Source organism: Camellia sinensis, chromosome 15 (genome assembly GCF_055761805.1).
Source record: "Camellia sinensis isolate YWXY chromosome 15, ASM5576180v1, whole genome shotgun sequence".
NCBI lineage: Eukaryota > Viridiplantae > Streptophyta > Magnoliopsida > Ericales > Theaceae > Camellia > Camellia sinensis.
In genome coordinates, this window is record NC_138975.1 from 16,793,905 (window position 1) to 16,805,000 (window position 11,096).

An 11,096-nucleotide genomic window follows, 5' to 3' on the forward strand; every position below is an offset into this window, starting at 1 on the left:
AGTTGCAAGCCAAGCCGAACATGACTGCCTATGCCCTTGCACATCTTTTCTTCTTGGATAAATTATAAATGCACCTTAGATTTAATTAAAATATGAATTATCTCTTATAATTTTAAAAATTATATTATATTTTTTGAAATTTTTAATTTCATAATAAATTATCTATTTTATTAGTAAATCATCAAGTCAATTAATAATTTTTAATGATATTAAAAATATGTTTTAATTAATAATTTAGGTAATTTTATTATTGTATAGGAAAACAATTATAAATTTCATTTTTTAGTTAATTCTGTTAAACAAAAAATTCTAATAAGGGAGATATTTGTAATTTTTCAAACTATAGGGGGCAATTTGTATTTTAAGCAAATTTTAAAAGGTATATTTGTAATTTACTCTCTCCTCTTTTTTATTGGGCCTTCGTTTGGCATACGCTAAAATGAATTTTTTTAGTTAAAATAATCACAAAAAGTCAAAATAAGTTTTTTAGCTTAATAAGACAAAATGTCACATCCAAACCATAATCATTTCATTTTTCTCTACAAAAGTCAAAAAAACTAAAAAATCTATCTCAAACGAAACTTTTTAGAGCCATGTTAAAATAGTCAAAAAATTAAAAAATCAACCACCTCCCAAACGAACCTTGGGGTTTCTACGAAGGTTATAGGAGTTTATTTTTTTTAATGATTTTTTTATAAAAAAAAAATTGGTGTTATAATTTATAATAAATAAATTTTTTATTTAGATTACTTCCAAACCACTTAAATTTAAATTTAAGAAAATTTGAAGAGGTTGTAGAACTTATTATGAATTTCGTTTTAATGATTTGAATTTTCTATAAGGCTTTCAATGTATATCATTTATATAAAAAAAAATTAGATTGATCCGTTAATACAAACTTTTTTATTTTATCGTATTTGTCTCCGATAAGTGAACGATATGTATATTTTTTAAAAATATACTATTTATTTTTTTTTAAACAAACACGATAACATGAAAAACTTACGATTATCAAATTAATTTATTTTTTTTTATAAATGATATACAGAGAGTTTTTCACAAAATAAACAACTCGAATTAAACATGATCCTCTCAAATTTTCTCAAGGTTATATTTAAGTTTGAAAAAAACTTAACCCTCGTAAAACTTTCATTTGCACCTCACAAATTTGGTATATATGCATTTTTTTAAAATTTTAATTCACGCAACCCTTAACTTATTTTTATCAGTAATTTGTTAATTGTATAAATTAAAATGTGATTTCATATTTTTTTATACTATATATTTTAGTAATTCATGTGTCTACATAGTATTTGCATTAATTACCATGCTTTAACTTTATTAAGAAAGAATCAGTGAAATTATAGCAAATTTATAATATTAATTATATTTTTTTAGGGACAATTACATGTCAGAGGCTTTAAAAAAAAGAAGATAAATATCATAAATATTAATAATTAAAATCATAAAATTTTTCATTATTTTGTAATAACTATTTAAAATACCCTCTGAATAGTAAATTTTTATTTTTTTTAAAAAAACCAATGAACGATTAGCGTAATTTTTCCTTATCAGAAATGCGTCGGACCCCCAGTAAACCCCACCCCCATCGATCCCCAGTGCCACGTGGCACTACAAGATTGGAAGGAAAAAAAAAAAAAAAAAAACTGGCCAATGGAGACGTGCCTCGTCACTAAGAGTCGACCCCCACTGGGGTGTGTAGCAGCGTTGTTTCCTTATTTTGTTAGGTATGGTTAATGGGTTCTTTTCAATCCTATTTCCTCGTTCATTAAGAAGGACTTTTTTTGCATAATGCCAATACTCCTCATATGAGAGGTTTGGAGTTTAAGATAATAGTCTGATGAGTAGGTTAGATATATAACTGTATTTTCAATTAAAAAAAAATATTTTTCATGCCAAGTGGTGTCCTAAATTAAAATGTGTATGATGTATATATTAGAGCCTTGTGACTCACCTCGGTGTTGAGAAGATAATGTACAAGAATACAATTGATTAGTGTGTGATATGATCACATAAAGTATAATTAATTATAATTAAAATGTCATACAATTTACTCTTTTAATCATAGTTGATTGTCACTTTACCTTGTCAATTAAAAACACAGATAACACTTTCTTGGCAAAATGGAGCCTTCAAGAGATAATTCAAATGGATGAAATGAAATTAACATAGGGGAATTCTATTTACACACTATTTTTACTCTCAGTTCGCACTACTATCTTATATTTTTTTTATTATCATTGTGCCCTCTAATGAAATTACCTTTTAGGATAAAACTCTAAATCCCCTCAACACACACTAACACCACCACCATAAACAGGAGCCGTTGGCACCATCATCACCAACCTCCTTCATCTTTACCTTCATTATTGTGCCATTGGTCTTCCTTCCTCTTCAACTCCGTTATTGCAATCGCCACACCCTTTCTAGCCCTATCCTTGCCTCCACCACCTTGCAACCACCATCCCCAACAACCCACCATCATTGCACTTTCAAACCCTAACGACCCACCACCATCGCAACTCATCTTCGGTCGGCGACTGATCATGTGCAGTCTAGAGAGAGAGAGAGAGAGAGAGAGAGAGAGAGATGGGAGAGAATTGTGGTGCTAGGAGGCAACAACAGGGTAGGGTTGCAGCAGTTGTGTGTCACGGCGGTGGGCAACTACAATGGTGGTGAGGCAACAACAATGAGGGTGCTGCGATGGTACTAAGGTAGTGAAAGTGACCAGAGGGAGCTAAGTAAGGGTACCGGGGAGAGGGGGGGTCAGCGATAGACGATGGGCAAGAGTTAGGGTTAGGGTTAGGGTTAGGGTTTGTTGAGGGAGATGAAGGGGATAAGGGTAACATGGTATTATATTAAAAGTATTGGTGTGTATTAAGACAAAATTAACATATTCAATTTGTGTATGGTGTGAACTTAGTAAATGGTATATATTGAGAGTATTAGTGGTGTGTAAATATAATCATCCTTTTTTATGATCTTCCAATATTCATCATCTTCACTGTTATTATCTAATATACTACACTCTTAATATCATTTTATTATCAATTAGCCCACTTCATTCTTTTCTCCATTATACTTTTTTTCCAAACTTAAAATATCATTGCCTTTAAAATTTAGGGTTTAAGAATATTGAAATCAATTGGTTTTGAAGATTTGCGAACCATGGATAATACTGAGATTGTTGGTTTCGAACAATACAACAATGAAAATGTAAGTTTACTATTTAGTTTTTTGATTTTTTGTTTATCTCATTCGTATAGTAGTTGACAAGATAATTAACTTTGTTCATCACATGTTCAGATAATCAGAATTGAACTTTTACACAATGTTCAATTAATTATATTCAAACAAAATTATTTTGTTCAAATTATTAAGGTTAACCAAAAATTAAATGTTCATACGTAAAAAATTGAACATATATTTAATGTTCAGTTTATTATTTCCAAACAAATAAAGCAACTATTCATTTAATTTTTTTAAAAAATAATATTTTATGTTATGTTTGAATTTTAAATTTATGAAAAAAAAGGAAATTAATTTTATTTAATTAAGCTTTTTTCCCCTTTTTATCATTTCTTTTTTTTAATTTAGAATTTAAATTATTTATATTTTTAATTTAATTCCTTAAGAATTTCATTTCTCAAATTTAATTTAATTCAATTCAATAATTTAATTTATTTTTGGTATATTTTATTTTCCATTTTACAAAGAGCAAATGAATTCAACATTTTACAAAAAAAGAAATAACATATAAAATTTAAGTCTGGACGAGTTGAAATTATTCAGCTTATAAAGTATGAACTTATTTATTTTATTCCACATAAATATTTTGAATATATTCAATTTGTTCAATTTTATTTTTTTGTACGATAATATTATATTTAGACAACCAGAGTTGAGCTAAACTCAAAATAAAAATTGCTATGAAAGTTAAAATGATAACCAAATTAAAAGCAGATAAGAAAAATATGTCAAAGTGAGAATCAAGGGTGAGACTTGCAATTCTTCGAAGATTTTCGACGTCGACAATACACCTGCGAAACAATGGCTAGACGACGACAACAATAGAGATCTAAAATGACAATAATGCACCATCAAGTCACTGACACAACAACGATAGAGATCTGAAACAATAACAATGCACTGGCCGAATGAAACTTTTCGTCGGTGATGGAGATCTCCAACGCCTACAATAGAAATCTCTGGTGTTATGAAAATGAAGATATTTGGGTGTAGGTTGTGATGTGTACTCAAACAAAACATATAGTGTGTTGCCATAGGATTAGTAATGAAAAGGGGTGAATTAAAATATTTTCAAATCCTAAAAATTATGATATGTATGTATTAACTAATAGTGTGCACTAAAAAAATTAGTGGCATGTAAAGAGAATTTCTCATAAATCAAAAGTTCAAATCTTACACAACTAACACTTCTCATTCTTTTAGATTTGGGCCTAATTAAAACAGTTTACCCTATTTGATTTAGAATTTTTAAAAATAAATTTTTCAAATTTTAATCGGTATCTATTTTGTTTTTAGTAAATGTTTTTAATTTTGTAATCATTTTTTTTATAGATTCATTTAATCTAAATACTTTTACAAAGTATAAAATTTGTGATTTTTAAAAAAAAATTAGTAGATACTAGTAAAAAAAATAAATTGATTTTTTTTTGTGGTATTTATTGAGTTTTTAAAGATTTTTTTCAAAAATATTTTATTTTTTAAAGGGTAAATTACAAACACACCCCCTGAGATTTATTTAAATTATGAATTAGTCCCTGTAGTTTTAAAAATTACAATATGCCCTCTAAGGTTTCTAATTTCATAACAAATAAGTCATTTTATTAATAAATCATTAAGTTTATTAATAATTTTTAATGATGTTAAAATTTTATTTCAATTAATAATTCAAACAAATTTATTATTGTATAGGAGAATAGTTAGAATTTTTATTTTTTTAATTAATTCTGTTAAATAAAAAATTCTGACTAAGAGATATTTGTAATTTTTCAAACTACACGAAGCTATTCTCATTTTAAGTAAACCTTAAAGGGTGTGTTTGTAATTTATATTTTGAAAATATAGTATCTAAATTAAATAAATTTTAAAAATAAAAAATATTAACATTTAATATTAAGTACGAATTAAAAATTTTAAAAATTTAAAACCAAGGAGAGTGATTTGTTGATGGTGCTTCTACATATTTTTGTTTTTTGACTCATGTGTTTAAGGTTAATGATGTCACTTTTTCAGCATGATCACAGCAGTTGACATTTGTTCCCCACTTTAATTTAAAAAAATATTAATAAATGGTATTGACCCAAAAAGAAGTCTTTTTGGCTATGGATGCTTCCTAGTAAAGCCAAGAACAAAGAATATAAACTATTGTTTTAAATTCCTTTAATGCCCATAATTTTAATCAAAAAGTGATTTACTCTTGATTATATTTAACTTGTGGGGCTCTATAGACTCCACCAGCTTAGCCATTCAATTCCAAATTTCAACAGAGACTGTGACAGTAAAATACTCTCTCTCTCTCTCTCTCTCTCTCTCTCTACAGGTATTGAGATAGAAGAGCAACAGCAAGGCAGAGAGACAGAGGAGATTTCTCTCTCTATATGAAGTCTGGGAGTCCAAATTTCTTCTCTGAAACTTCTCTCCTTTCTTCTTTAATTCTTCTTCCACAAATCACCCCCAAACAAAGTGTTCTTTAATGGGATTCATTAATGGAAGTTGAAAGTTCAAAGCTTTGAATTCTCTCTGCACTTTCCTTCACTTTCTGTTCTGATTTTTTCCGTGAAAAATCTCCAACTTTTCGTAATTAAAACCAATTTTGTTTGGTCAAAATCATTCTTGACCCTTTTGTTTCCTCTGTTTTTGTTTTACTTTTCGCGGCTTCACAGCTTCACACCTCACGAAACGCATGAAAAACCCATTTCAGATCTCCTCATAGACAATTCACTGAGAAAAACCCAGTTCACAAAATCAGCCAAAACCTAAAAATCCGAACTCGAATTTGGTGATTTCTTTACAAAAATTTTCCCAAATTCAGTGTGAAAAATGCAAGACCCATCAACGTATCAACAGATCCAACCCCAATTCCCCGAACACGAGCACTTGAAATGCCCAAGATGTGATTCAACAAACACCAAATTTTGCTACTACAACAACTACAATCTCTCTCAGCCTCGCCACTTCTGCAAGAACTGCCGGAGATACTGGACCAAAGGCGGAGCTCTTCGCAACATCCCAATCGGCGGTGGGAGTCGCAAGAACACGAAGCGAAATTCGAACCCTAAACGCTCTTCATCGTCGTCTTCTTCGTCCTCCACCACCACCGCAACAACCACCCAAGTCGCCGGAAAACCAGAACCCTCCTCTGCCATGTACGGTTTCGCTGCGGCGGCGTTCGATCAGGAGCAGCATCGGATGATGGATATCAATGGGAGTTTTAGCTCGCTTCTGGCTTCGAGTGGGCAGTTTGGGAATTTGATGGAGGGTTTGAATCCAAATGGATCGACGGTTCGATTGGGGGAGTTTGGCGAGAATAATTTGAATTTGAATTCGAATTTGGAGGCGAATTTGATGAGAAACTCACAAGTTGAGTTACAGAGTAGTAATAATTCAGAGAGCTTTTTGGGTGTTCAGAGTGGTGGTGGTGGTGGTGGTGGTGGTGATTGGGGTGGTGGCAATGGGTGGCCTGATCTTGCTATTTACACACCAGGTTCGACTTTTCAGTAACTCAACTTTTTAGAGAGAGAGAGAGAGAGAGTTGATTTGGTTTAGTTTTTCTTCCCAAATCCTAAATAGTGATGATGGTGATGATTATTAGAAATATAAACTATATAGATATGGTGGTGAAGAGACAGAGAGAGGTGCAATTTAGCATTTTCTGATCATGCTATTGTGAGACCATGAAAGGCCACAGCACATCGAAAAAAAAAAAAAAAATCATATGAATACCCAAATTTTTGTTGGAATGTTTGTATCTTTAAATGCGAACATTTAAAGGGAAAATTTCAATGATCCTAGCGGTCCTGCAGCAGAGCAAATTAGGGGCAATGGTTCTTTTTGTTATATCTTGTGTGGTGTTTGTTTGTTTGTGTTCTAAAGAAAGAAAGAAAGAAAGAAAGAAAGTAAAAGAAAGAAGAAAGATTATTATGAGTGTTTTTTTTAAAGTTTGTGTGGGTGTGGAGATATGTAATGATGTTATTTCTAGTGACTATGATTATTATGGTGTAATGTAGAATGTATATTTGAAGGTTTGTATTCAATCCGTATGTGTGGATATATATATATATATATATATATATTAGAAGATTCGGCACATTACGTGTATGCAATGAAAATTATCAATGCACTTATTTTGAATAGTGAGCAGTCGGAACAGTTTGATTTTACATTTTATAATTGTTTAAAATTATGTGACAAATTTGATGCCAAGTTAATTATGTACTTTATAGTAGATTTGGACTAATTTTGATTCGTATTTTAAATTATTTATAATTGTTAAATTATGTGTTGAGATTTTTACATTTAGGTAATTATGTATTTTTTGAAGCAAGAAAGAAAGGTGAGATTTGATATTTTGTTGTTTATGGACACAAGATAATTTGAAGGAGTGGGGACAGGAAATTGAAAAGCTAAAGTCCATCATTGGATCAAGTTCTAACCTTCCAACATTGTCTTGGGAGGGCTACCCAAAGCTAAAGTCCATCCTTATATATATATATATATTTTACCTTTCTTTTTAATTCTAATGACCTTTGTGCCACCCGATGCACATATGTATGAATATAATTGTATGGTTTATAATGTATTAAGAGAATAAAGAATTTGGGTAAAGACAACCCAAATGCAAGTTGAAGATTTCCTACTATAATGTGATTTTGTAACATTATGTTTACAAGTGTTGAGTGAAATAATTGTTTGCAGAAATAACTCAACCATTGATTCAGTTAGTCTGTCGTCAAAATTTCATATATATATATATATATAGGGCATCGATATTAATAAGATTTTTTAAATATCATAAATGAGTACTAATTATGGGTGACCCATCACCCTTCTGTTTTGTTTAATCGTTTATTATGGCTAACGGTGAAAAATTTTTTATCTCCAAATCTTATTTGTTCTTCTGCCTCAAGACATTCTCAATTACTAAATTACTAAATAATTTAAAATACGATAGATAATAATTGTGAGTATTATGAGATAAAAGGAACATAAATATTTAAGGACGGAGAATTTCATGCCGTGATGAAGTATCATCAATGACTCTCCTCTCTCCCCTCACGCATAGGCCACAGCCCATGAGATATGCATGTAAATGGACCACTCCCCTATGGGTCTACAATTTCATATTCAAGCAACCATTGTCTGTGGGGCTACCAAGTCACTTGGGCTAAAATGCAAAATATTATGGCCCACTTGAGAAAATGTTGTCCAATTGACGTGGACCCACATTGTAAAAATCAAGGGGGTTTGGGAGAATTCTCATCAATTTGAATAGTTATTGTATTGATTAATTAGATAACAACAATATAATATTCTTTGAAGGGAGATTTGGTCATATCCCCCTCACTATCTAATTTTTTTTTAAAAGGACAAAAATTATATAAGTACTTTCAAAATCCCCTGATATTTTAAAACTTATTTCTTTTACTATATTATCCTCATATTTATCAGCTCTCCTATTAAGACATTTTCACTATGTATTTCAGAGTAAAATTTTACTCTGTATGAAAGTAAAATTTTACTATGAATGAGAGTAAAATTTTACACTCTGAAACTAAAAGTAAAATTTTACTCTGTATAAAAGTAAAATTTTATTCTGAAAAATAAGTAAACTGTAAGACTCTGAAGTTAAAAGTAAAATTTTACTCTGGTTTTGTCAAATGAAAAAAACAGAGCAATAGAACCAGAGTTAAATTTTACTCTGGTTCTATCGAATGAAATTTGATGTTTACTCTGAAAAATCGATGGAACTTTAAGCTTTGAGATTTGAATCAGGCCTATAATCCTTGAATCAATCGATGTTTACTTTGAAAAATATTGAATCATGCCTATAATCCTTGAATCAGGCCTATAATCTGAAAATTTTAGAGAAATCTCAAATTTTCATACCCCGGTTCTTCAGGTTTTTCAGATTTTACAGATTTTTAAAACTTTGAACTTTCAAAAATTTATATATTCGAATTCAAATCTCAAAATACACAAACACACACATATATATAGATATATATATATATATATATTACAGATCGGAATATGTAGATATATATATATATATATATATTCGAATTCAAATCTCAAAACACATATATATTCGAATTTAAATCTCAAAACACACAAACACACACACATATATAGATATATATATATATATATATATATGTATCAGCGCGATTTGCAAGTTCTCCACAGCTCCGGCCATGGAGGAAGCTAGGATTAGAAGAGAGACACGAGATAGAAGATGAACAGTTGAAGGAGAGTTGAAGGAGGAGAGTTGAGAAGATGCAGAGAGAGATCGTCGGAGCTTAGGAATGACACAGCTCCGGCCATGGAGGAAACTAGAGTTAGAAGTGAAAGACGAGAGAGAAGATAAATTTTGTATCTGGATTTTGTATATGTGAGGGTATAATAGTCTGATAAAATATTTAAATAATAAATTTTGTCCTTTATGCAAGATTTTATAATTATGAGAGAGTTTAGAAAGTATAATTTTTTTCTTAGTCCTTCTAACAATGAAAGGAAGGTAAAGAGGATTTATAGCCAAATTTTCTTTCTTTGAAAGAATTACTCAATAATTCATGCATCACGATTATTCTCAGTATAGTTACTTTTTATGAAATTTAAATATATACCATACATTTATTACTGAGCACTATAGTAAATAGCATTTTGATTAGATAAAGTTGATGAAATGTCAAAAATGCAAGTGTGATGTCCCTCTCGTTGTCTGAAGTAGTAACACTAGCAAATGCGACTTCTTGCTACAATTTGTATTCCAATTTTGACTTTTTATATAAGCTCTTTGACTTTCTCTCATGTGATCCTTTGATTTGCCAACCAATTTGGTGAGTGGAAAAAAAAAAAAAAAAATGACCGGTAATTTATTAAGTACCACTAGATTGGTAAAACTTGAAAAAATTTCAAAAAAAAAAAAAAAAAAAAAAATCATTTATTTTTAGTATTTTTTGTTTTTTATAAAAAAATTGTGTCAAGTTTTTTCTGTTCACTCATTCCAATCTAATTAAATCTCAAAAATAAAATAAAATATTTACAAAAGACATAAGAAAACTAAATTTTATTTCTAGTTTTAAAATTAGGGTTTTCAAATGTACTAACAGCTAAAATTACAGTTTTTTTTATAAAACATATATATATATATATATATAATGACTAAAAACGGAAGGAGAAAAACATGTTTGTCAAACCAACTCTACTAAGGCTTATTTTGGGAAATCACACTTTTAGTTAAAAAATCAAAAGGTCATTATAACAAAAATCAATTATCCTTTTTATTTTTTTACATATCTTTTTGTAAAAAATCAAAAAATCACTAAAAACACAAATTCTCAAATTGACCCTAAATGAGATGGATGAAATCACCTTAAACCACTTTAGTTAACAGGATGAAAGACAAAATCGACCCCCATTCATTCATTTTTGTGCAACTTCATTGATTAAAAATACCATGTAACGTGTTACATGAGTATTGAATAAATTTTCGAAAATAACCTCCACAATAATTGTGGGTCAATGTCAACCAGAGACTTGCATCCTACTCTCGTGGTGGGAGGGGCACTAGCAGTGGTCCTTCCAAGTAGTTGGCTAAAAGGGTGGTGGTCTTTCATTTCTAGGGATACAAATCTGGAAACTTAAGCAATGAAACATATAAGAAAATTTGAAAGGGCCACTTTGATGCAATTTTTTGACATTAATTGCATAAATGACCTAGACTCAAATTCATCCAAAAAACTTCAATTAATGCTAGCAAGGTAAGGTGGAATCAATCATTGACTATGAGTACTATTAATGAGTACCCCCCTTACCACCCAAATTTT

At 29.9% G+C, this 11,096-nt stretch overlaps 1 protein-coding gene across 1 annotated transcript; it reads left to right on the forward strand.

Annotated features, from left to right (window-relative positions):
• The first annotated feature begins 5,442 nt into the window (after positions 1–5,442).
• On the forward strand, positions 5,443–7,407 carry DOF2 (DOF zinc finger protein 2). The gene has a single exon (XM_028212856.2). It carries the CDS (start codon positions 6,088–6,090, stop codon positions 6,766–6,768), a length of 681 nt encoding a protein of 226 aa, XP_028068657.2. The 5' UTR covers positions 5,443–6,087; the 3' UTR covers positions 6,769–7,407.
• The last annotated feature ends 3,689 nt before the right edge of the window (positions 7,408–11,096 follow it).

Coding starts and splice junctions, on each gene's coding strand:
- DOF2 (XM_028212856.2), top strand. CDS start 6,088: ATGCAAGACCCATCAACGTATCAACAGATCCAACCCCAATTCCCCGAA.